General features: G+C 49.8%; 1 protein-coding gene across 1 annotated transcript; it reads right to left on the bottom strand.

The window, feature by feature from the left end:
- Positions 1–165: 165 nt before the first annotated feature.
- On the bottom strand, positions 166–23,297 carry ITM2C (integral membrane protein 2C; the record flags this gene model as incomplete). The annotated part of the gene is made up of 6 exons (XM_082487319.1): positions 166–300; positions 1,610–1,760; positions 5,678–5,788; positions 6,102–6,290; positions 8,145–8,282; positions 23,178–23,297. The coding sequence occupies 6 exons, from the start codon at positions 23,295–23,297 to the stop codon at positions 209–211; spliced, it is 801 nt and encodes a 266-aa protein (XP_082343445.1). The 3' UTR covers positions 166–208.
- Positions 23,298–24,071: the final 774 nt, after the last annotated feature.

Genomic DNA, 24,071 nt, shown 5'->3' with positions numbered 1-24,071 from the left:
AGCCCAGCAAACGTCTCAGGTAGGTAGCAGGGAGAGAAGAGAATCCACTGTGAGGCCACAACGGATCCAAGAGGTTAGAGCTGCACAAGCAGGGGAGGGAGTAAAAAAAAAACTAAGACAGATTACCATGTCTAAATAGAGGGCTGAGAGCATGTGTGTGCATGTGTGTGCAAGCAAAGCCAAGGAAGGTTGTATCTGGCGAGTGGCTTCATGACTTTTTGCAGATAACAGTTTCCACCACAAAAGTGTTTTCAAAGTGACGAATACGATGACAGTTTCCAGCCTCACGTCGACTGATACCTAGACACGATTAAAAGAGAGGAGAGGGGAAATTCAACCAATTATAATCTACAAGAGCTACAGCAAGTAGGGGAAGGAAAGCAGATGAGATGCAATCGCTGAACACAAATGCAGGAACAACACAGCCCATATGAAAAGCGGCATAACCTGGTCTTTGGAAGAACAATCATATTCTCTAGGCCATGGTCCTGCAGTAAGAGCTGCTATGAGCTGGGGGAGGCACGTGGAAACAGCTGGTTTGAGCTGACAGCATGTCAATGTTATCTCAGAGACCAGAAAGCCTCACAAAACCAGCAGAACTCACAGACTGGTACAGAGCACAACTCTAAATGCAGCCAAGGAGGGCTTAAAATCACCACTGTTGTGGCTGGTTTTATCCATGCACGCACTGATCCTGCTACGGACTCAGCCTCCCTGGGAAACAAGGAATGCTCCCCACACCCTTAAACCACAGGACCTCAACTCTGGGCAGCTCTGCCAGGCGGCTGCTCCCCTCTTATGGCAAACCCAGTGGTGCCCTACTGACAAACAGGACTGTGCCAGGGCTCCAGGAGAGCAGCAGCCAGCGTGCCGGCAGCCCCGTGCACAATTGCGCAGCTTCTGTCGGAAAAGCAGCCACGAACTACGGCCATGGCAACTGCTGCACCCAAACGCTCTCAGCATCCTGCAGCTTCCCCAGAGACCCAAATTGACTGTAGGTTCATGTTTCAGCTAAAACTTTAAGTATACCAGTATCTAAAACCAGATAAGTACAAATACTGAAATTAAAGAGTTTTTTGCAGCAATATTACCATTTGTATGTAAGATGGATATTGCTGATTTTCATGAAATCATTTTAAGGTAGTCCAGCGTTCCCTCTTCACAACTTTTTCCATGTTATTAAGAACTTAATTAATTAATTAATTAATTGCAGATCTATTCTGCTCTGAATAGCTGCCACTGAAGCGGGTGTCTCCATTAGGGAGATTTTCCAAACGGTTCCCAACAGCACTGCTATTAGTTGATCCCCAGGAGCCCACACGTAAATGAATTGCTGGCTCCTGCAACCATTTTCTCAATGTTTCTATTAGGCTGATAGACACAGCAATAGAAACACAGCAGCCAGCACCCATTTGCAGCAGCATCAGCCCAGATTTGGGGTTAGATGAATTAGACCGGAAACACCTCAAAAGATCTCCTGCGTGTTTACACCCACAGGGAAACCTCCCCTCTCGCCAAGAAGAGGCCAGCATGGCTGTAACAGCAGAAATAATGACCGTGATGCAGGGGGAAAGCAAGTTAGGACAGCTGAACACAGCAAGGCTCTTACGTCTCCTCGTGCTCCTCCGCTTCAGCCTGTAGGTCTCCTTGCCGCTGCAGAGGCGGTAGATGAAAGAGCCGAGCTGCTCCATATCACTGACGTGCTCAGTCGCGATCATCTCCTCCTGGATTATGTATGTCTGAGGCAGGTACGTCCCTTTCTGAAATGACAGTTTCCACCAAAATAAAGCACAAACGGTGCCATGACTTCCTCCTCAAACAGAACTGTCTCAGACAGAGTGCCAAGGACAGCCAAACTGTGGAAAATTCACCAAGGGCTCAAATTCCACTTACCGAGGCCAGTTCACATGCTTGCCTGTCCTCGCTGTAAACTGTCCCATGCTACTAGCACAGGGCACACAAAAAGGATTAGATCCAAAAATTGAATGTTTGGGAGGGGGGGGAGGGGTGTGTGAAGCCACTGTAGGATCAACCCTGTTATAAACTAACCCCAGTTTTAAAGGAGGGCAGCATGCAAAGCCGTAACTCTGAGAGCACAATGAACTCATCTGGAGAGGGATCAAGGCTCAACCAAAATGCCAGGAACTCCCTTGAAAACGTGCATTTTATATTTACTTCAAAAGACAAACACCAAAACCACCAGTCCTGCTCAGATTCCAACAGTTTCCTGAGTTTTCCACATTTCCCCCTCCTCCTTGGTCCACTCAGCACAGCCACAATGATCTGTTGCCCTTATTGCCCAGAGGAATGGGGACTAGAGACGGGCCATGGGCACCTCATTTTGAAACACCACCCTGCATGGTAGCGCTACGCACCCAGGGGAAAGTGCACTCTCGGCACACTTCCATCACCCGAGGGACACCGATCAGCGACTCTGGGGCAGTGCAGGAAGGCAGCTCACGCCAGGGACCGAGCCGAGGCAAAGCAGCACACGCAAGCTCCCTGCTGCTGGGGTGGAGGCCACTATGAAGACCACGGCGATGACTGGGGTGCCTGGTGGGGGGACAGGGCAGAAAGCCACCAGGGACTGGAAAAAATAGGAAGAGAGAAAAGGGAGTACCTGGGATCACCCTGGGGATGGAGGCTGCCTCCTTCCCTGCAGGAGAGAGATCTACTCGGCATTGAAGATTCTCTGCAAGCTGATTCCTACCTAGGTGCTCAGGGCATCTCGCAGCTGTCTGGGCACCACGGTGGCAATATGCAGCTGTGTTACAAGTACAGCTTGGGCTGGGGCGCCCTTGTGAGCAGACTTGATGCTAACTAGGCCATGAAGCAAAGACTCACTTCTGGTCCCTTTTGCTTAAGAAGAGTCAAAGAAATAAAAGAATGGACAGATCCTGGGGCCAATATAAATATAATCAAGCGGAAAAGCAAGCAACAACAGCACAATTTCATATACCACCTCTTCAGTTTTCACCACAGGACTGGTTATCTCCATAGAGATGTACCTGGAAACATGCTGTCTTAACTTAGCACGGTGCTGTTGGGCTGGCACAGGCTACTGGATCGATAAAGCTCTCCTCTAACGCTGGAGGACTAGACTATTAGTGGAAGTTTGTACTACACTAACATAACAGTTCTGCAAGAAATTCAATTATTGATCCTCAGTGGGAGAGTCCAGGAGAGGACATGTGATACGTGCAGTTACTGGCAGGAGCTGTCATGTTAACACCCGGGGCTTGGGCTCAGGATTTGCCACATCCTTGACCTGCCCAGATGACTTAGAGAGACAGACATATGCACAGAATCCAGTTTCTTCACTGTTTTAGATTTAAATAGCTGTGGCAGCTGAAGTAGTCAAGAATCATCGCTCCTCCGTCACAGGACTGTGCAACAAGGATGATTTCTTAAAACTCTTGGCAGAGAATTGAAGGTAACTAAAGCTTTGAGCACCTTGCATTCTGCAAAAGGTGTGGATCTTCCATCATTTAACTGGGTCACCTCCAACTTTCTGCTGCTGCATGGGGGGAGCATCCCTCCATCCTTTTCTCTCAGGTGCTTATGCAGCCCTGTTCACTAAACTGTCACACCTACACAGAATAAAGCCTGCAAGAAGCAGCAGAGCTGCCATTTACAGGAAAAAAAAAAAAAAAAATCAGACACAAGAGGCCTGGTAAGGCATACATGGTGACAGCAGGGCCAAGATCTGAGCAGAGCCTGGCACAGCCGTGCCCACACACAGCGGGGATTGCAGAGCAGGCACAGGGCATGTGGCAGCCACACTGCAAAGGGGCACCCTGGCACCAGGCTGGCCAGGGAGGAAAGGGCAAAGGAGGTTCACTGACTCCCTGTGCTGCCCCAGCCTGCTGGAGCAAACCGCTAACGTTATTTGCTGCACTGAGGTTTGGTCCTAGAAACAGGACTGAAGGTACTGAACATCTTCAAAACTAAACATGCAGCTGGAAATTAGTCTCATTCATTAGCGACTTGACTGATTCAGAGATGCAGAGAAGGTAAAACTCTCTGAGTCCAAGGACCAACACAGCTCTTCCAGCATCCAAACAGGAGCACTTCTGAGCAGGGGGGCAAGTCACCAGGTGATGAAGGTCCCTGCAGCAGGAAGAAATTTGCCCTCTCTACCTGACATGGGCCATCAGCAAGGCCCTGCCTGTGGACATGAAGATCACAGGCTCACAGGATAACTCAGCTGGGGAGGGACCTCAGGGCTTTATCCACTCTGGTCTTGAAAACTTTCAAGGATCTCAAGGAGGCAGCACAACCTCCCTGGGCAACCTGGCTCACTGTCCTCATCATGCAAAACTTCTTTCGGAGCTGAAGACCAAACTAAAGACTTTAACACAATGTCTCTAAGGTGCATGTTAAAACCTCCACAAACAGATGAGGCACTTACCCATACCAACAATCAGAAAGTTATTTAAACCCACATCTACTTCGTACTCTCTTTAAAGAATCAAACACATAAGACCATTTAAATTGTATTTTTATCCCCTTTCCAAATTCAATTTCTGATAAAGGCAAAGCATCATTTTCATTGACTGTGAATTTATGTCTGTTATTTTAGGATGTGACCAGCATTCTCAGTTTCTCGTTTTTTTTCTGGGGCTGCACTGTCAGCCTGTGCAATCCTGCCTTTTCCATTTCCCTCTGCCCCAGGGACTGGTCACCTGCCATGGTAAGAAGCTGTGGCTGGTTTGGAGTGAGTTGTAAGTAAATGTGCATTGTACCCCCAAGCGCATTTGCCAGATGGTCACAGTGCATGAAACTGTGAGGACTGCTAGGAAACAAACTGGGAGTTTGACAGGGGCTGGGGATCTCAGGCATCTCTCAAGGCACAACCTTTCGTCTCCAAGCTTAATCCCTATGAAGTTCATCACACTGCACGTAGCAGCACGTGAGCAAAGGGAATTTAAGAAAGAGTAAAAGTTAGATTGGGGGTGTTTTTTTTCTTTTCTTTTAAATAGACCCACACAGAAAGGAGTAAAAGACCCAGGCTCAGTGCTTTGCTTTACCTGCAAAAGAGTGAGATAGATATGCACTTTCTGCAGTCTTAAAAATCCTGTTTTTTTTTTTTTTTCCTTCTGTTCAGATTAAATAGTGCTCTATTTTAAGAAGACTGCTTTCAGTCACTGCAATAGCATCACGGGCTTCTGAACAGAACAAAACTGCTAGTACTAAACCCAATTAATGCCGTCTGTGAGCAAAACTGCATGAGCCCGAGTCCAGTGTTGCAGCCCACAGCACAGCGGGGAGGGCAGCAGAGATTCCTCCCCAAAAGGGTGAAAGCTGAAAGCCTGGTGCTCCCCAGGGGACAGAGAGCTCTGCAAATGGCAAACTGCAGCGATAATCACGGCAAGAGTGAAAGGAGGCAATAGGTCTTTTTTTCCTTGATTCCTACAATCAGTAAACACCAGAGGGAAGGAATCTGCTGCTTCTCTGTGTCACCCTCATCAGGTTAATCCAGTGTTACCATGCTGTCTGCAAAATTAATATTTCAGCTAAACCCACTGAAGCCTTCACTCTGCGTGAAGGCTCAGCTCTGTCAGAAACAAGGCTTACTTCCACAGAAACACCAGTTCCGATTTCCCACGAGCTTCCAGCTGGCACCCACAAGCCAACTCAAGAAAAACATGCCAAATAAGCAGGATTACGGCTGTACCTTCACGTTAACCAGCAGCTCCCACAGGTTGCGAGGAGGCATCACGATAGTGGTGTTCAGCTCGATGACGTAGCATTTATCCAGCGTTATGTCATGATAAGCTGTCAGACCCTGTGTTCCAAGCACAGAAATCAAGGAATTGAGCCCTTCGCAATTAAACGTGGCTGTGAAAACGGGTGAAAAGAGGGAATTCAGGGAAGACAGGAAATTGTTTTGAACACCAAACCTGTCCCAGGACCTCCCTACCAAGCAAGACGAGCAGGTCTGAAAATCTCAGAGAGGGCCTTGGGAAGGCAGACAGATCAGTAATAAGACCATCATAGACATTTGTGACAACTGTGATAGCACTAGGCCATGAGCACCGTGCTGGCGCACCCCAGCTCAGCCCTGTGCTACGCCCCCAAAGGCCCCAAAAACTCCTCACCCGCTGGAAATCATGGATGATATCCGCAGGGTCACTCCCTCCAAACTGGGGCACTGGGACGTTGATTTGCTCATAGTTCTCCTCAAGGTAAATCTTGACGTCTTCGTGCAACTCCAGCTGCCCTTTGAATGGCGAATACAGAGAGTCTTCATAAAGGACGCCGCAGTGAAACACGCTCTCACGAGGCAGCTGTGGGGACAAGATCCAGACAGAGGTACAACACGCATACACCCCACACCCCATTAACAGCTACAGCAAACATGGGAAGAAATGTACCGATACTGGGTAAAAACACTCTTTTCAAACAGATGCTTGAAGCTATTTCAAAATCATTCTTTTTACCAGAAAATGTTCTTGATGAAGATAGTGCAAAACACCCTTGTGAAATAACCACATCTCCCTTCCTCCTAGCCAGGTCCAAAGGGAATAAAGGATTCTCTGTGGGATTTCACAAGGAGCAACTCAGAAAGGCAAACTGCCTATAGGCTCTTAAATTTCATAGCCAGGATGTTCACATCCCACCATAGACATGGCTACCAGTAACTTTATTTTTCTACATAAGGTGCACAAGCTTGGGGCAAGCAGAGCATAACTTGTAAAGGCACTTGTAACTTGGAATGGCAAATGGACCAAAAAAAACCAGTTTTGCCTCACTGCAAAACAGAAGCTGCTGCTCTCCAGGGCTCCAGAAGCACAAGGTATGGGCAAGAGAGCTAACATAGGGTGAGCGATCAAGTTTGAGCATGAAGAGCACAGGGACAAACTGCAGCCACTGGACACTGAGACATAAAGGCCCCCTCACCTTGGTCTCCAAAGCATCTCTGACCACGTTGAACAGCTTTGCTGTGTAATTGGATACAAGCTGTCATTTGGTATTGCAGGCAGGCAGTTGGGGTGACACCAGGTGGTCCCAAATGGACCAGCGGGCATTTTCCAGTGCCACTGGGCACGCGCCGAGGGTAGGTTATTGACTGGGTGATGGACTGAACGCTGTCCATAACCTGGTTGATAACCTTCCCTCAGTGCTGTGGGCTTCTTCTCATAAGGAACTGCCTACACAAAAGCCCTGCAACAGGGTGCCATCACACCAGCACAGTGGTGTGTGGGAGGGACGTGCAGCCCTGCGGTTGTCATAGGGTTTCCAGATCGGGTATAAATGAGCACGGGTAATAAAGCATTGATGTATCTTAAAACAAAGATTGCAAGTTAATTTGACAGCAAGAAAATTTACGGAGCAAGGGAGTGTATAAAAGGACTATATTGCTGAGTGGATAAGTGCTGGCTACAGAGACGAAAGCAGCCGGCAGTCCTGAGAGAGCTCATTCACTAATAGCTGCTCTGCAGCAGAACGAGGGCTTCAGTGCAAATCGATGCTCTGGGGTTTCTTGGCTAAACAATCAGCAAGCCACAGAGCTCAGCAGTTTTCTCCTTAAAAAGCAGCTCTGCCCTGTCTCGTTCCCTCTGCTCTGACCCGCCACAACCCTGCCAGCCCAGCGCCTCAGTGGGCCAGGCTTTGCAAAGACTATGGGGAAGAAAAGGTGCTGAATTTTCACTCACTTTTTCACTTCTCGCTTGCTTTATTAATAGCGGCACCTATTTTTGTTACACCTACAGAGCTTTGCTGTGCTAGGGCCTGAAAGACCTACTGTGAAAAGCTGTTCCCTTGCCTGTACCTCCCTGATCTCTCCAGGGCTTGCTCTCCCCTCACAACAGCCACTTTCAGACTGCCTTACCCCTGACAGCAGTGATGTTGGGTATAAAAAGTAGAACTGGCAGGATACTTCTATGGTGTAAAAAAAAAAAAAAAAAAAAAAAGCAAAACAAAGCCACAAGGGAGGGGAGGAGGAGGGTTTCTGGAAGGCCTGGCAGTCGGGATGGAGGTGACCCCCTGAGCCTACCACTTAAGACATGCCTCATCTGCCGTGCCCAGAGGACCGGCTCCTGAGTTACCGCAGTGCAAAGTACCAACTCTTTCAAACGTTGAAGCAGCTTGTCTGGCTGCTCCCGCTGAAGAGCCAGCAGTCCTTCCCAACTCACACCTACCTGCGTGATGAAGAAGTATCTGTACACATACATCGATGCGAAGACCAAGCCCAGGAGCAGTACGAGGAGACCCATGGTCAGGTAGCACACCCCGCTGAGCGATGTCCTCCGGCCCTGCACTGCGGGAGCCAGCTCCTCCTGCGAGACAAAAATGAAAACATCGGTCAGCTGCCGCTGCAAGGGATCAGAAAATCAACTACATTCAATACAAAGGCTGCACATGGGTTTGTGATGTGCAACTTGAAGGGGGCAGGCACCGTCCTGCAAAGTGACTTTGCAGCTGACAGCATTCTGGCAAGACTTAAACACTTCTTGTGCATTTTGCTCTCCCGTCCTGCCTTATATATATTTTTATTTTATATACACACACACACACACCCATGTGTGTGCGAACATACGCACACACACACCCCATGTGTGTGCGAACATACGCACACACACACCCCATGTGTGTGTAAACACACACACATATACGTATACTCTGCTTCCCACCAACTGCTCAGAACAAAGTCAAGCTTTGTTTCAGTGGGCAATAAGGACTGACTGAAGAAAAGGAAATCAGGAACTAACAGTTCCTGGCTACTGAATGTAACAGCATTTATGTATTTATACAGGAAAAAAAAAATTGTTGAAATGCTGCCCCTCTTGCAGAATCTTGCAGGGGAAATTTTTGAGGTGGAAATTACTGGTCTCAGACAGGTACCTCCTGGCTCTGGTGGGATGAGCTTACCTAAACACCTTCCAGGAATATGGTCAGAGCATCAAAAGAAAACATATCTGCCATTTTTAGAGCGCTGCCCAATCTATATAGACAGTAGCCAGCTCACCTTGTTACAGCCCTCAAAGTGCAAAGGCAGGGTTACCGCCTGGGGACCACTCATCCCAGCCTACCATGCTCTTGGTTTTACTACCAAAATAACCCTCCGAAATGTTAAGCAGGAGGATGTAAGGCCTTTCAGAAGCAGATGAAAGAAGCCGGTTCAGAGATGCCCCAGTTTCCACAGAGAAGAGCTGAAAGCTGCCCTCAGCCGAGCAGGCAGGCAGGCAGGCAGGCAGGGGAGAGAGGTGCCAGGGAGGGCTCCTGCAGATTAACTCCCTCTCCGCGGTACGTGATCCGATGCGTTTGATTAGAAAGACACTGTCCCCGCAGCTAGCCAGAGACTGGTACAAACTGGAGGAACAGATTTCAAAGCAAACAACACCCTCTCATTTCCCAGATGCATCGCTTTTAAAAGGAAGAGATGTTTCTCCAGGATAACATGGCCAAAACCCGCAAGGCGGTGCAGGTGCTGAAGCCCCAAGGCAAGATGCCCCTCAGTCCCTGCCACCCACCGGTGGCGTGAGAATGCTCTGCACAGTGAAGCTGGTAGCAAACACCTCTTTGCCTGTCCCTGCCATTGAGCAGCCCTCATGAGAGCAGCAGTTCAAGTCCTAGGCTTGGAGGCATCTGGTCACTCCTGCCACGAGACTAGAGCACCCCAGCATCCTTGGGACACCCACGGGGAGCCCACCAGGCAGGGATCCCTCCACATCCCTGGCACCTGAGCTCCATCGAGGTGCAGAACAGGGGCAGAGCCAGGATCCTTCAACCCCTTTGCTACCTGCTCCACTCCCAGCCAACACGGACTGCTCTAGCTATCAACTTTTTCTTTTCTAGCCACATTCAGATTGATAACTGCAAAGACCAAATTGCTTTGGGAGAGCAACAATTCCAGCATGCCTCCGGGAGAAATTAATCTATATTTATTTCTCCTTCATCCCAGCTGTTGAAAAACCCGCTGCATCTCTATTCACTGCCAGCTCCCTACACTGAAGGATCAGTGTAATCAGTTTGTTGCTGCTCCTCCAGCAAATAAAGGGATGAACAAACTGAAAAATATCACATTTTAAGTTCATTTCCAATCTTTCCTCTCCTTCTGCAGACAAGGGGCAGCAACTGTGACAAGCCACAAAGAAAAGAGGAAAAAAAAATCCCATTACTAGAGAAAGTTGAAAGGCTCTCTGACATGAACTGCTAGGACAGGAAAGTCATGCTATATGTCAACTGTTTCACAAAAACAGATTTCCCCAGATACTTGTCATCAGAGAAACAGTGCAGACAGTGGGAGTGAAGAGGAACGAAAAGCTCTCCAGCTACTGACACTGAAGCACGGCTGAGAAAATGTTTAACACTCCGCCAGTGAATTACATCCGAGAGGTGCCAGGTTCCCATGATGGATTATGGACGGCTCGCTTCCTCGGTGAGCTGCAAACACTAACTCCACGGAGAGCTTGGGCAGAGGGTTCAGAAGGACACAGAAGCTCGAAGAGAAAAAAAATTACTCCCACTAAAAAGAAAAACTGTGTTGGAAGAATAGTAGGGAGGGGCAAATACACCCTCGCTGGTTTACTATTTGCTAGAGCAGGTCTGTGCTCTTCGCACAGCCAAAGGCACAGTGAGACATCCCACCCCTCACCACCAAAGCAGATGAGTTCGGCTCCCTACAAAGCATTCCTGGCTTTGGGAAAAATGCCCCAGTTTTGCATTTTGGGAGAAGGTGGGGGAAGCCAAGCAGAGCTTTGCCCTAGGAGAAGTTACAGAACACCAAGAAAAATGAAAAAAAAACTCAAATTCTGAGGGAGGAAAGAAAAACTCAACAGCAACTGTTCTGATGGAGAGAAGATTAAGGCAGGGAGGTTAAAAATGCTGCCAGGGCAGGCCAAGGGGAACAATTCACCACAGTCCTGCACAATACTGTATAAAAATCACCTGCGCAAAGCCACAGTGAAACACGCATCTCCTCCCCCAGTCCAGCAGATTAAAAGGCCACCAGCCTTTGTGACAATGAATGAATTACAATTTAAAAGCAACTACACATTAGCCGGCACCCGAGCTTTGGGCTGGAGGCGTTCTCAGTGCTGACAGCCTGGGGACTGAGCAGTGCACTACCTGCTTTAACAGCATTTCACCCAGGATAACAAATCTTCACCAGGTTGGAAAAATCCAGGCAGCTTCTTCCACAGGCTGCTGCCTCGCTCATGCCGCAACGCACCTCCTTCCCACAGGACTGCTACTCCCTGCAGTAGAAACTCGGGTATTTAAAAAAAAAAAAAAAAACAACAAACAACAACAAATCCATCGCAGCTGATTTCCATCTGTTCTTGCTGTAGGAATGCCTAAGCTAACCTTATCATAAAGAGAACCAGGCAGTCCCAGCAGCAAGCCGCAGGAAAGCCATCTCCACCAGAAAGACCCCTAGGACCAACTGGCAAACCAAACCCTGCACCACGCTCATGCCACACGGCAGACTTTGCAGATCTGGCAGCATTCCCAACCTCCATGAATTTCAGTAGTGGGGAAAAGAATTAGACTTGGCAGTGGTGTTCTCCTGAAGAGCAGATCACGCCTTCGAGATGTGCATTTCCACTGAGGACAAAAATCAAAATATTAGCACGTAAAAACTGCTGTGCATTTATCAGATGTTTAACGATATTCTGTAAGAATTCATTATCCAGACACTTCTTGCAACAAGCCATCCTACTAATTTTCTGCCTCAAACAACTATAGGTTTTTTTGCCAAGAACCATGGGAAAGGTTGGGGTCAAAACAGTCTCTGGGCAGAGGCAGGGACAGGTATTTCAGTTCAGCAAGTGGGCTTTCCTCTTCTTTTTCCATCATTTTAAACACATTATTCCAACAGATGGGCATGTTTTGCACAAAAATCAACATAAAGCCCTTCCTCATGTCTCTGGGCTGTGCAGAGGACAAACATTCATTTGCTTCTGTGTGAATAAACGGATGGAAAAGCGACAGCAGCGGAAGAAGAGCACGATGCCCACGCGCTACGGATGTGCGTGCAAGGAGAACGCATGGACAGGTCCCCAGCTCTGCAGAGTATCCCACTGCAATTTCAGGGCAGGAAAACCCTCCCACTCCACGTGATGATCCTTTCTTTGCTTCATATTTCTTGGCACCACCACATACCCCAGCACCGGCGCAGGCAGCAGAAGCCGCCATTTTGCTGACGCGACAGAAAGGCCCAGGCCAGCTCCCTTTCCAGTGGGAAAACTGGAAGAGGCTGCAGGCACAGTTCCTTCCCCTGCAAGGCACAGCTCGTTCTTCCTCCACACGGGCAATGGGGGAAAGCATCCATCTCTCAAAGAGAGCACCCGCGCATCTTGGTTTTCTGCCAGGCATTGTCCTAATACTTCATCCCACCGGGCAAGAGACAGAGGCAGCTCCAGCACACAAGCCTGAATAACCAGACATGCTGACGCAGATCCAATTTGCAGGCGTAATTGCTTCGCAGATACTCAACCCAGCACCCAGCAGCAGACAGGATACTGGAATATAAAAAGGAATTCCTTTCCTCGGACAAAACAGGCTCTTCAGTACACTCCAACGCCCTGCCTGCTTGCGGGGCCAGCGCAGGAACAGGCGGCAGATACCCTGATGGGAGAGGATGAAGCTATGATACAGACCATTCAGTAGAGGAGGCTTGAAGTTAGCCTGAGAGGGTAAAAGAAGTCCTAATTCAGTCTTTGAGGATTTTCTTCAGAATTTCAGGCCTTGCTGAGGACATGATGAAAACAGCTGCTGTCCTGTTGTCCCTATTTGTTACTGAACGGCTGAGGAACATCTCTCCTACAAGGGAATGGGGGACAGAAGCCCAGCTGTGCTTTAAAGGTGTAACGTCCGATCCATAGCATGGAAACTAAATCCAAAGGCCAGAGTAAGACAGAGCAGGGAAACCATCAATGCCTGCCAGGCACTGCCAAGGGCACCCTCCTGGCTTCACGGCGCTGAGCCTTTGGACACGTAACACTAGCAGGGGCTGCTAGTAAGAACCATACCTGGTGAGGTGTTGCCCTTGATATTTTTCATCAACACAGTACAGGTTTATGAAAAATAGGTATTTGATTCTATTGCTCCTTCATCACCGATGTCTTGCTGAAGATGACAGAAACGAGGATATTAAAGGTGTCATGTCATGCCTTGTTCCCTCCTGAGTCGCACACCGCCTTGGCAGAGGTGGGCTCAGCTCACGCCCTTTTCCTGCTTTTTCAGCTTTGGAAACAGCTCTGAGTTCTCCACAAACCATTTTTCCTTCATTTCTGAAACACACAGGTTTGCAATCTTTCATTGTAGGTGTAGCAGGGCCTGACAAACAGGGGGGACAGCTCAGCAAGTGTCTAAATATACACCCCCAATAGGCAAAGAAGCTTGGGGCGACTAAAAATAGTAAATGCGATTTTGACAACTGACAAGTGAGAAGAGAAATGTGATGCAGAGTAAATACTCAAAGGGACGCAGTTTGGAGAGGAGTGCTATCTGAAAGGCAGCAAAATATGTCAATCCCTCTCTGGGAGGTTGCTTGTTTCAAGGGAGCAGCAGCCTGAGCTCTCAAAGTAGAAGATGTACTGATGTAACTACAGACACTTGCCACAGGCAGCCACGGCTTCCTCAAAGGATGCAGGCTCGAAACCTACGAAACCCACATCAGAAATATCTAACTGATCTCACCGTTTACTCATTTCTGGTAACCAAAGGCCAACAGGAACTATGGAAAAAGAAAAAAAATCAGTTCAAGGTCTCTACCTTCAGCACATCAAGTTAAAATCAGTCACCTCTTTACAAAACGCAAGGACTTGCAATAGCAGCACCCCCACTGACTTCAGATGGAAAAACCCCATAGCTGACTGCTGGAAAATTGTCGTGCTGCCTCAGTGGGTGTAAGCTGGTATGAGCTGACCTCTCCTCTGATATGCCGGGCTCGGCTTTGAGTGTCACCTCTCAGCAAAGCAACCCCCATGTCCACACCGATGCAGCCTGTTCTTCCTGCAGGCGATGCAAAGCCCTCTCCATCCACCCACCCCACAGACAGCATGCTTACTACCTGCATGTTCTGGGCACTGCCAGCATTTACTGATGCCGCTCTGCGTGAGAAAGAGCTCTGGAGAGTTTGTGGGATAAATTGTAGGGCAAGGAGATCCAGACCTGTCTCCCAGAGACAGCCTCTCCCCTATTTAGGCTCCCAGGGGAGCTCGGTGGTGAAGAGCCCCAAGGGACGGCCAGAGCGAGCAGAGGTGGCCAGTCGGTTTGAGACTGGAGCACTTGCCAAGCTAGAGCTCTGGAGAAGGAAAGCGAGAGACTACTCACAGGGAAAAGGCAGATGAAAGAAGACAAGAAGGGGGAGAGGAACACAGAGATATACCATCACAGCAAAGGCAGTTCACCCTTGCATCCACCAAAGCATCTCCCACACTCCAAAAAAGGCTCCTCTGCCAGATGAACAAAAAATGAGTCTTGTCCTCAAGAGCAGTTATGCTTGGGGCGAGGAGAGGGAGTGACACCAAGGGGGGAACAGTGCCGGGGCCATCGCCCCAGCAGAGAGTGACAGGGGTCAGTGCTCAGCACTAGCAATGAGAGGCCCCTGAGCAAGCCCCTTACCTGGAAGGAGAGTCCTTCCAGCCTGAAGAGCATTTCTAATGCTTTCAGTCAGAAAAGAAAATAATGTGTGCATGCATGGAGAGAGAGAGATATATATACACGCACACGTATATATATGGCACCCAGTTTCCAAGGCAACGAACTCCCCGCACGCAGTACTTGAGCAGCGCTTGTGCAGGGCATGCAGCAGCATTTCCACAGAGAACACAACTGATGGCTTTTGGACTCAAAGATGCCTGGAAGCCAAAAAAAAAAAAAAAGCCTGTAATTAAGAGACTATCACAGCTGAAGGCAAAAAGGTTGCAATAAATGAATCTAATCACATCTTTAAACGACACCACGGCACGTGACTAGCAACAAAGCCACCTGCCTCAGGAGTCACTTCGCAGCACTGGGAATTAGAATATCAAAAACAACCACTGGCTAATTAAAAGCCCAAGCTTTGTTGATAGACGACAAAGACAGCAGGATGTTAAAAACGCAGCCTAGCATGTGGGAGCTCCTAAGCACTCAGTATCATATTTTCCTTCTCTCTCATCAGCAAGAGAGATATAAACCCCCTCTTCTTTCCTTTTTCCATTACTTTCTGGAACTAAGGGGCTGTTTCTCCTCCCTCTTTGCACAAGGGTGAGGAATTCATTTCCTTTTTTTTTTTTTTTTATTTTTTGGCAGAGGCACAACAACTTCCAGCTGGAGTTTTTCCAGCCCCCCCTCTCCTCTTTCCCAGGAGTAAAACCATTCAGAGCATTAGCAGAGCCAACAGAGCCCCTTGTAAAAATAAGACTATTCTTACCAGGCACATAGCTACAGCCCCGAGCATCACACTGAACACACAGGCAGGCAGAGAGAAAATAAACAGCTGTGATAGAGGCAAAAAATGTCCAAACCTGGGTGTTGAACAGCCTTACTGCCAAAATACAGGGTCTGATAAACACAGCCTGATTTCCAGAAATCAACAGGAGCTGCAGCCACTCACTGCAAATCAGTCCCTGGGGACTCACTGGGGAAATCAGTCCCTGCCCCAGGGCAGCCCCATCACAGCTAAAGGGCTCTGGAGCAGCTGGCAGACCTCACCTGGGAGAGGAAAGGAGCAAGCACAGCCAAGTGAAGGCCAGGGTTTGGTTGGGGTTTTCTTTGTTTGTTTCTTTTTTTGGTTTTTTTTTTGTTTTGGTTTGGTTTTTTTGGTTTTTTTTTGGCAACCCTGAAGTGGGAGGCAGCATTAAAAGAATGGGAATTTTCCCCAGGAAAAGAATGAAGGTTAAGCTTTGGCACTGGGTCTCAAACCTTATCTAAAGCAATTAAAGACAAAAGGCAGCTCAAGCAAGAGTGAAGCAGAGCAGCTGCTCTGGGTATAGGTGAAGCTCTTAAATCGAGGGGTTGGCGAAGTTAAAGAGAGAGACTTGATTCAAAGGTAGACATCTGCAGGTGGGCAGACACCTGACTCCTTAAAAGACCTTTGACCAATGCCAAAAATATTCAAAACCAGCTTTCAGCTTGCTCTTGGTGTAGTTGAGTCCTCCTCCTCCTCCCGGGTGAAGTGAAGAGAAGATGCTACAAGCTGCCCACAAAACCAGCCCGCTTGCTTCCACCTTCACGAGTGGCTTGGGAAGAAGTAAGCCACAAGCCTGACTGCTCACTAAAGTGACGAGCTGTCCTCTGTCACGACAGTGGGACCACGCACTCAGGAAGGAGCTGGACAGACTGACTTCCCTCCCGACAGCCACACACTCACCTTTTTGCAGACTAAAATTGTACAATTGCTCCAATATAAAACAAGCACGCCTACCAACCTGTGCAAGAGGCCCAGGGAGTGCTGGGCACAAGCCAAGAGAGCTAGTGACTGCTTCTGCAAAAGGCGCGAAGGATCGGGTGCTGTCTCAACGCATTTCAAAGCGGAAAACGTGACAGGGAAAAGGCCTCCACACACATCGAAAGGTTTCACACAATTTCACCTGCAATTGTTCACTGCCAGTCATGGCTTTGGATCCTCATGAAGCACCAGAGCAGCGCAACAGTTGGGCAGAGGACTCACTTGAAGACCGCCGCTGGGCTCTAACCACTGCCTCCCCTGAGACAGCTCCATGTCCGGGTAGTTTTAGGGTCCAAACAAACATACAATTTAAAACTACAGCACCCACCTCCACCTCTGAGCTTCCACAGTCAGGCAGGCAGAGATGGTCAAGAGCAAATTAGCCATTGTGGATGCTGCCAAAGGCAAGCCAAAAGCAGTGCTGATCTGGTTGTGGCCGATTAAGCCATCGCTGTCCCACCTCACTCTTCCATTAGAGGCTACTGATTACCAAAAGGCTGGTAGAAAGGAGGTCACAGCCCTGCCCAACACGCTTATGAGCTGGAATAGCCAAGGTACTGCCTTCTGCTGGCTCTGCAGACAAGATGGGGAATCAGAGCTGCAAACCCGTACTGTTCACTCCAAGCAGAGGGGTCAAAGTCCAGCATTTCCCAGAGTTCAAGCTGAAGCACCTCAACAAGGAACCAGACTTCAGGTTACAATATTTGCCTCTTCCCTGAAAATCAGGACTTAGACAGTGTCACCCCATAAAATGAAGTCATTGCTCCCTTTCAGAACAGACAGCAATTATCTCTTCTTCCAGCAGCAGCGTAGGAAAACCCTGACAGTCAGTCCTACACTCGAAAATTCTCCACAAAGAAACAGCATGTAGTTTAACAACTGCAAGAGAGAAGAGGCAAATTTACCCTTCTCAGCTGTATTGTTCAAACTGACTTCAACGGTAGGGCATGGCAGCAAGAAAGACGACTCTGCAAAGCAAGTGCAGAGGGATGAATTAAAAAAAACAAACCCCCTCACACTGTCCTCCCTCAAACTGTTAACACAGGCATTAAAAAAATAACAAAACATGTCCAGGTTCTCACATATCACCTGGGAAGAAAATACCCATCCCAAAGTGAAAATGCCTTTTCCATCTCCTGTAAACCCATTAACGAGCCAAGATTTGGTAGCACAAAAGCAGGAACTGCAAAACTGCGCACAAGGAGAACTCATCCTCCCTAGACGCTCCATCTCTCCAGACCTGGATGCAGTGCTCTGCTGAGCAGGAGATCCCTCCTTCTGAGCAGCCACACACAACACCTACCAGGCCACCTCTCCCCACACAGCCACGAGAGTGGCACAGTGCAACAACGGGGTGAAAACCAACATTCTGCTTATCACTGCACAGCGCAGGGCTTCTTACAGCACAGCAGGGAGAGCTCCCGTCCTACGGACATGATCTGTATCGCTGCAGCATTAATACATGCAGCGTATGCAGCAAAGCTTCTGCCTCACACTTACATTTGGTTCATTTGTACCCTTTAAAACTGCTCCTTTTTAAACATAATTCTTGGTTTTCTGTGTTTTGCCAAAGAAATTGCTGCACTCAAAGCAGGTAAATGCAACAGGTTCTTACCACGTAAAGAGCACCTACGTGCAAAGATGCATTGGCTTCAGCGCTCCTCCAGCTTTGGGAGAATGCACACCTCTAGACAGACATTTCAAGTTTCTCCGTCTCCAGCTCTTCAGTCTACATCTCTTTGGTGAGAGAGAGCTCTATGTTTCCAAATTCAGTCATATTTATAACATTTCTGCTAGAAATAGTCATTCCCTCTCCTAATCCCCCCACCAGTTTTAGCCAGACCCTTCATCACGCTCAGCTGGAATACCAAATATTCATGTCCAGAGTCCGGTAAGATACTCAAGTCTAGCATTTCACTGGACCGGATTCTGTAAGGGTCCAGAGACATTTCTTCCAACTCAGCCCTTTTCCTCCACTTGCAAGGCACCCCCAAACCATGTAGAAGCGAGAACCAGCAACAACAGTTCTTTTTAAGCTGAAGACTCCACACAGGACACAAAAAGAAGTCATCTCTTCAGCCCACATGGATACGTGAGGGTTGGGCAAAGGCCAGGAATAACCTTCTGTTACAGCAGGCAGCCTCTTCAAATTAATACCTCCATGTTTAGATCCCTAAATCAAGACTTCAACATGGTGAAAACACCCACAGCTCAGGAGCATCAAGCCTGGACTCAAGCCCGCAAACACGTCCATGAGCATAATCAATCCACATCGCTGCCAGCTAGTTTTTCTCCCTCTCTCTGGATATACAGCTTGCTGTGTGAAAACTCCTGTTTTAAAGACTTTTCCTCACATCCCCTTCCCCAACCACCTGTCTTCCACCTCACAGCACCCGGCAAGGAAGTCGCTCACAAAACCCCCCCATCGCATCGGCACAGCATTTTCCACCTAGCTGGCGTGACTCCGCTTTACAGGGCTGGCAGAGATGCCTCCAGAGCCACTGCTCCTCCACCTGCCCCACGTGCTGGAGCCCAGCTCTGGAGCGTCACTGCTCATGAGGCACCAGTACCTCCGGGAAGGCCAGAAGAGGCATTGCTGCCTCTCCTGCTCCTCTCTCCCATGAAGCACACACCCTCTCGGGCTCGCTCAGGCAGATGCCAAGTAGTCACAGCTCACCTTCCCCGCCTGAGCACAAGAAAAGGCAGGGGAGCAGGAGCACAACAACAGCCCCAACAGCCAGACGCTATGTGTCTGCTAAGAGCTCCATGTCTGCAGTGGACCTGCTCTTCACTGGGGAGTTTCGCAGTAGCAGTCACAGGGAATGGAGCTTCCTAGGCAGCCTCCCCTTCAGGGAACACGCTCCCCAAGGGTTTCAGGGCTTTCCCCGGCTATTTCTGTACAAACCGGGCAACCACGCGCGGTGCGGGAGCTGCTGCCAGCTGCCCCGGGCTGGCAGCAAGGAGGCTGGGGCAGCTCGGCCGTCAGCCATCCGGGGAGCAGCAGCCCTGCAGCCAGGAGGCTGAGGCACCCCACCAGGCAGCCATGCCAAGGTGCAGCCTGCAAAGAGACCACCCAGAGAGACAGAAGGGTTGGACAGACCCAGCATCAGACAGCAAACAACTCCTTGTGGGAACCAGGACGACCAGGAAGGGTGTGATCCAAAGGCCACCAAAAGGAAGAGTCTTGTCAAATCCCGGGGAATGCGGATGAGAGGAAAGGCATGAAACCAAAGCCTAATATTACTGGAACCAACGGCAAAACACCAGTCGCACCCAGAGGACACCATTGTGTACACCCTGGAAAGCCCCTCTCAGCCCCTGGGCCTCAAACCCACTCCCAAAGTGTTTCCAGTGGGCTTGCCAGCGCCTGTGGGTACAGAGAGCGCTCCCCCAATCCTCCTGCTTCGCCCGTAACGCCCTACCAGCCCGACCTACCAGCCACCATCCCCCCCTCAACATACAGAAATGGGTTTTGCTTGCTGCTTCCTCTCCCCAAAGGTTTCTGTGACTGTGTACCCCGATGCACACAGACACATTCCCATCCTCTGCAAACCATCCTGGTCCCCACGGACACCCCATCTGCGCTGCAGCATTTGCTGTAAGGCACGATTCACCCCGGGCTGGCAGGGAGGAGCGTTTGGCAGAGCCCTTGGCCAGGGCAGGTAAGCAGCCGGTCTCTGCTGCCCACAGAGCAAGGGGGACAAGAGGCACCTCTTTTCCCCTATACTTATCATTTACCCCTCGTGAAGCAGAAGATTTTAATGAAACCCCTTCTCCTCTTGCGCTGTCTCTGCAGAATAACTACCTGCAAGTATTAGAAGCATTTACAAGGAATCAACCAAAAAAAAGCCCAAACCAAATTTTGACTGGAGAGCTCCATCAGTTTTACTCGGTTCCTGTGGATTTCAACCTCCACCACAAACACAAGGAGCATATTTCCCAGAGCAGTTAAAGACACAGCGTACATATTTATTTCCATTTCAGACTGTAAAACTGGAGTTCAATGAAAACTCACTGAATACTATTTTGCATCTGAGAAAATATTTTCCAGCAAACACAACAAATTATTTTACTGACTACATAACCTCAAACTGCCTTCTGCTCCAGGCTGCTACATCCTTGCAGCCCCTACTAACGACAAGAAGATTGTTTCTTTTGTAAGTCCTTAAAATGTTGCAATTGCCTCAAAATTACTTGTCTTTTTCTGACAGAGTTCAAATTGCATAGTCTTTCCCGATTCAAACTGAGCTGCACAGGGAAGAAATGAGGCTCAGCACACGCGAGCTTGCTGTCAGGACTCCTCACCTACTACTTTTCAGGACACATTAGCATCACAGACATCTTCCTGCCTGCCACATCTTTGCATTCACGGAGCACCTGCCAAAATTCACAGGCTGCGGAAGCTGCCGCTGAATCATTTCCCAGCTCCGGCTCCTATCACTGGGATTGAAGTTGTGAGATCAAAGAAGAAAGGAATGCAGAGCATCTTGTTTGCATGTCACCAATGCCATTTTGCTGCAAGGCAGCTAAAGACACACACAGACAGGAATTCTTGGCAGCAGGAGAGAGCACGGCAAGAAAGCCTGGCTACGGAAAGAGCAACCCCACAGGTTGGGTGTTTCACAAAGCAGCACACCCCCTTGGTCCAGCTAAGTACAAACTACACCGAAGAAGCCAGTGTCACAGATAGCCTGAAAAAGAGCATCAGAAAAAGGCCACCTTCTTGTCAGCAGATGAGCAGCTCCCTGGACACCCTCGTGCTGCACTGACTCACCACAACCTGCCCTTCTGTCACGGGTCTTATGCTGATTTTCTTACATGTCTGTCTGCTGGAATTAAGAGACTGTTGAAGAGTCTTTGTTCTAAATTCATTTTTTTAAGTTCCTTTGTAGTTCACATGGGCTTAAAAGAACAATATCACTCCCCCCAGGAGTCAGAGAAAGGCCCAAGGCAACGTAAAGAACCCAAAATTTATTATTTGTTGCCTAAGCCAATTTCATTCATCTGGCAGGACCTGAATCGGAATAATTTTGATTGCTGTGATCTGGCAGCACTAATGATGGAAATAAGCTTCTGTTTCTTTTATTTTTTATTTTATCATTTTTTTAAACTCCTTTTCTCACAGTGCTCGTGAAAAGGAGCTGGATCCTGCCTAAGCTCGAGCAGGATCGGCAGAACAACCAACTTCCCAGCTGCAGAAAGCTGGTTTAATGGCAGCACGAGCTGGAAGTCCAGTGCGATAGTCAACTTTCAGGGTTGGACATCAAAGGTGGGAAGAAACCTCCCCCCTTCTTGTGTTCATAATTAGGAAAGATGAAGTCTGGAAATCACCAAGAGATCACAGTTGGCCACATTCCCCCATTACAGGTTTCTATACAGCTCATAGGCATAAGATTAATAGATGCAATCATGAGAGACTGAGCACATTCACTGACAGCACAGCTGAGAGCTGCAAGCACATCTGTGCGTGATGTGAGAGATCATTACGATATAAGCGACTCCCTAAACTCTCTGCAGAACTGAGCAACCTCCTGAAGCCCCAACTGCAGAGCAACTCTCTGGGGCAGGCAATTCCCACTCGCTCGGTAAGGCACGTGAGGAGGGATGCTCTGCACTGCTGCAGGAATGGAGCAAAACCACAGCTCCCCCACAGTTTTTTGAGTCAGGGAGGTAACAGAGTTCAATAAATGATCAAACTACACCCACAGTCTGAGGCATTTAGGAGGAATACAGAAATGCCGTTCAAGCCTCCTGCTCTGATACAGAAGCACTGTAACAAGGTGGACTTGATGCTGTGGGTCAGGCCCACCTCTCTGGACAACAACCTCCCACCATGCAGTGTGATATGTAGCCCAGCGGGTCCATCCTCGCAGAAGAGCTTGCAAGCTGGGGGTTCTCTAGCACAAGACACTTCAGGAACAGTCAACTCCCAGCCAAACACAACAGTGACCATTTCACCTTCCCCTTCTCAAGAGGGGCACCAGCCACACTACCACTGGTACGTGCCCAGCGCCTGCCTGTGACTCACACGGTATGGATGGGACTTGACATAACTCTACCCCAGGGCCCCAGCCATGCTCTGCATCTGCCAGGGATGCCCCAACACCTTCATTCACCTTACGCCTGGCAAGATCCCAACCTCCACAGGCACGAGCACTTGTTCCCCTCAGATACCCATCACCCAAAGTCAACAGAGCAATTCAACTTCAGCATGTCAACTCCCATCTTGAAAACTGCAAAGCACCTAGAGAGCCGCCAGTGCTCTTACCCCCTTGCTTCTCATCTTGCTCCAGCACCAGCCGTTTTGTTCCTCTTGGCCCTCCTCCATGCCAACCCTAAGCCTTCAGAGATGTTTTGAATTTGAAATCCACCCCGAATCACTCCCAGATTACACTCCCCCAGGCAAAACCACCCAGACCAAAGGGATGAATTCCAACGCCACTTGTCCATGCTGGCCATCTTCTTCAGCGCCCATGGATGCCTCTCCCTGTAATGGTGCAGTTACCCTGCCCCATCCCTTCCCTCCTCTCCAAACTCCAGATGCCCACACACCCTCCAGGACGTGAGCTAACATCCATAAAACCGGACACTTTCCTCTTTCCCGGGGCACCTCTCCGAGCAGGAACGAGCTCCGAGCAGACACCCGCACACACCCTTCAGCTCTCATCTGCTCTAACTTAGCAGAAAAGAGAGAAAAACAAGAAAAACGGTGCAACGAGGGGAATCACCGGCGGACCCCCGGCGGGGTCCGGCTGGCTCAACCCGCCCCCGCCCGCCCCCGCCCCGCACTCACGGCGCCCGGGGGCAGCAGCACGGCGCCCGCCGCCCCATCGCCCCCCGCCGCCTTCTCCTTCTCCTTCTCCTTCTCCGGCTTCAGCGCCGCCGGCGGCTGCTGGACGCCGATCTTCACCATGGCCCCGCGCCGCCGCCGCTGCCCGCGCCACCGCCGGCACCGGCACCGCCCCGGGGAGGGGCCGCCGCCGCCCCCGCCCCCGGCGGAGCCCCGGGCCGCCCCGCCGCCCCGCTCCCCCCGGCGGTGGGACCGGGGGGGGATGGGGTGTCTCCCCCGCCGAGGGCTGTGAAGGCAAACGGGGGTTTGCAGCCAGCAGCGCTGCGCCCGGGGCACCGGAGGGCTTCGGGGGGAACCCGGGAGAGCCGACGGCACCGTCCGAGTCCCGGGCGATAAACACGTCCTTAGGGGTCACCCACGGCTGCTGCCCAACCTCGGCCGAAAGCTGTCCGCTCCCCCAGCAGCCACCATCAGGTCCTGCTTCGGGAGCTTTCGGGTGCCCCTGCGCAGGTTTGGGACAGGGGGGTGCAGCGGCCGCCCCAACAAAGCCCCACCGGCTGCCGTGCTCTGGGCTCAGGGCTGCACGTAGCACTGCTGAAATTGGGTCACAGCAAATGGGAGAAAAAAAAAAAACCAAACCAAACCAAACTAAACAACCCACCAGGCCTGAAGATGCATCAGCCTGGAGCAGATGCACACAGAGAGCAGAGGTTACTCTGGGGGGAGCTTGGAAACACCTGGCTGATGTTCGTTTCAGTGCCCAAGATCAGAATCCGTGGAGGAATCCAGAGCATTCAGGTGGTCTCTCCCCCAGGATCAGGTCTGGGCAGCAGAACAGATGGATTAAGTTCATCATGGGGACAATGACCTATAAAAAGCCCTTCCTGACAAAAGCAG

The sequence above is a fragment of the Vanellus vanellus genome, assembly GCF_965231255.1.
Source record: "Vanellus vanellus genome assembly, chromosome: 8".
NCBI lineage: Eukaryota > Metazoa > Chordata > Aves > Charadriiformes > Charadriidae > Vanellus > Vanellus vanellus.
Note: the sequence above shows the minus strand (reverse complement) of the source record. Positions and strands in the feature narration are given on the sequence as shown.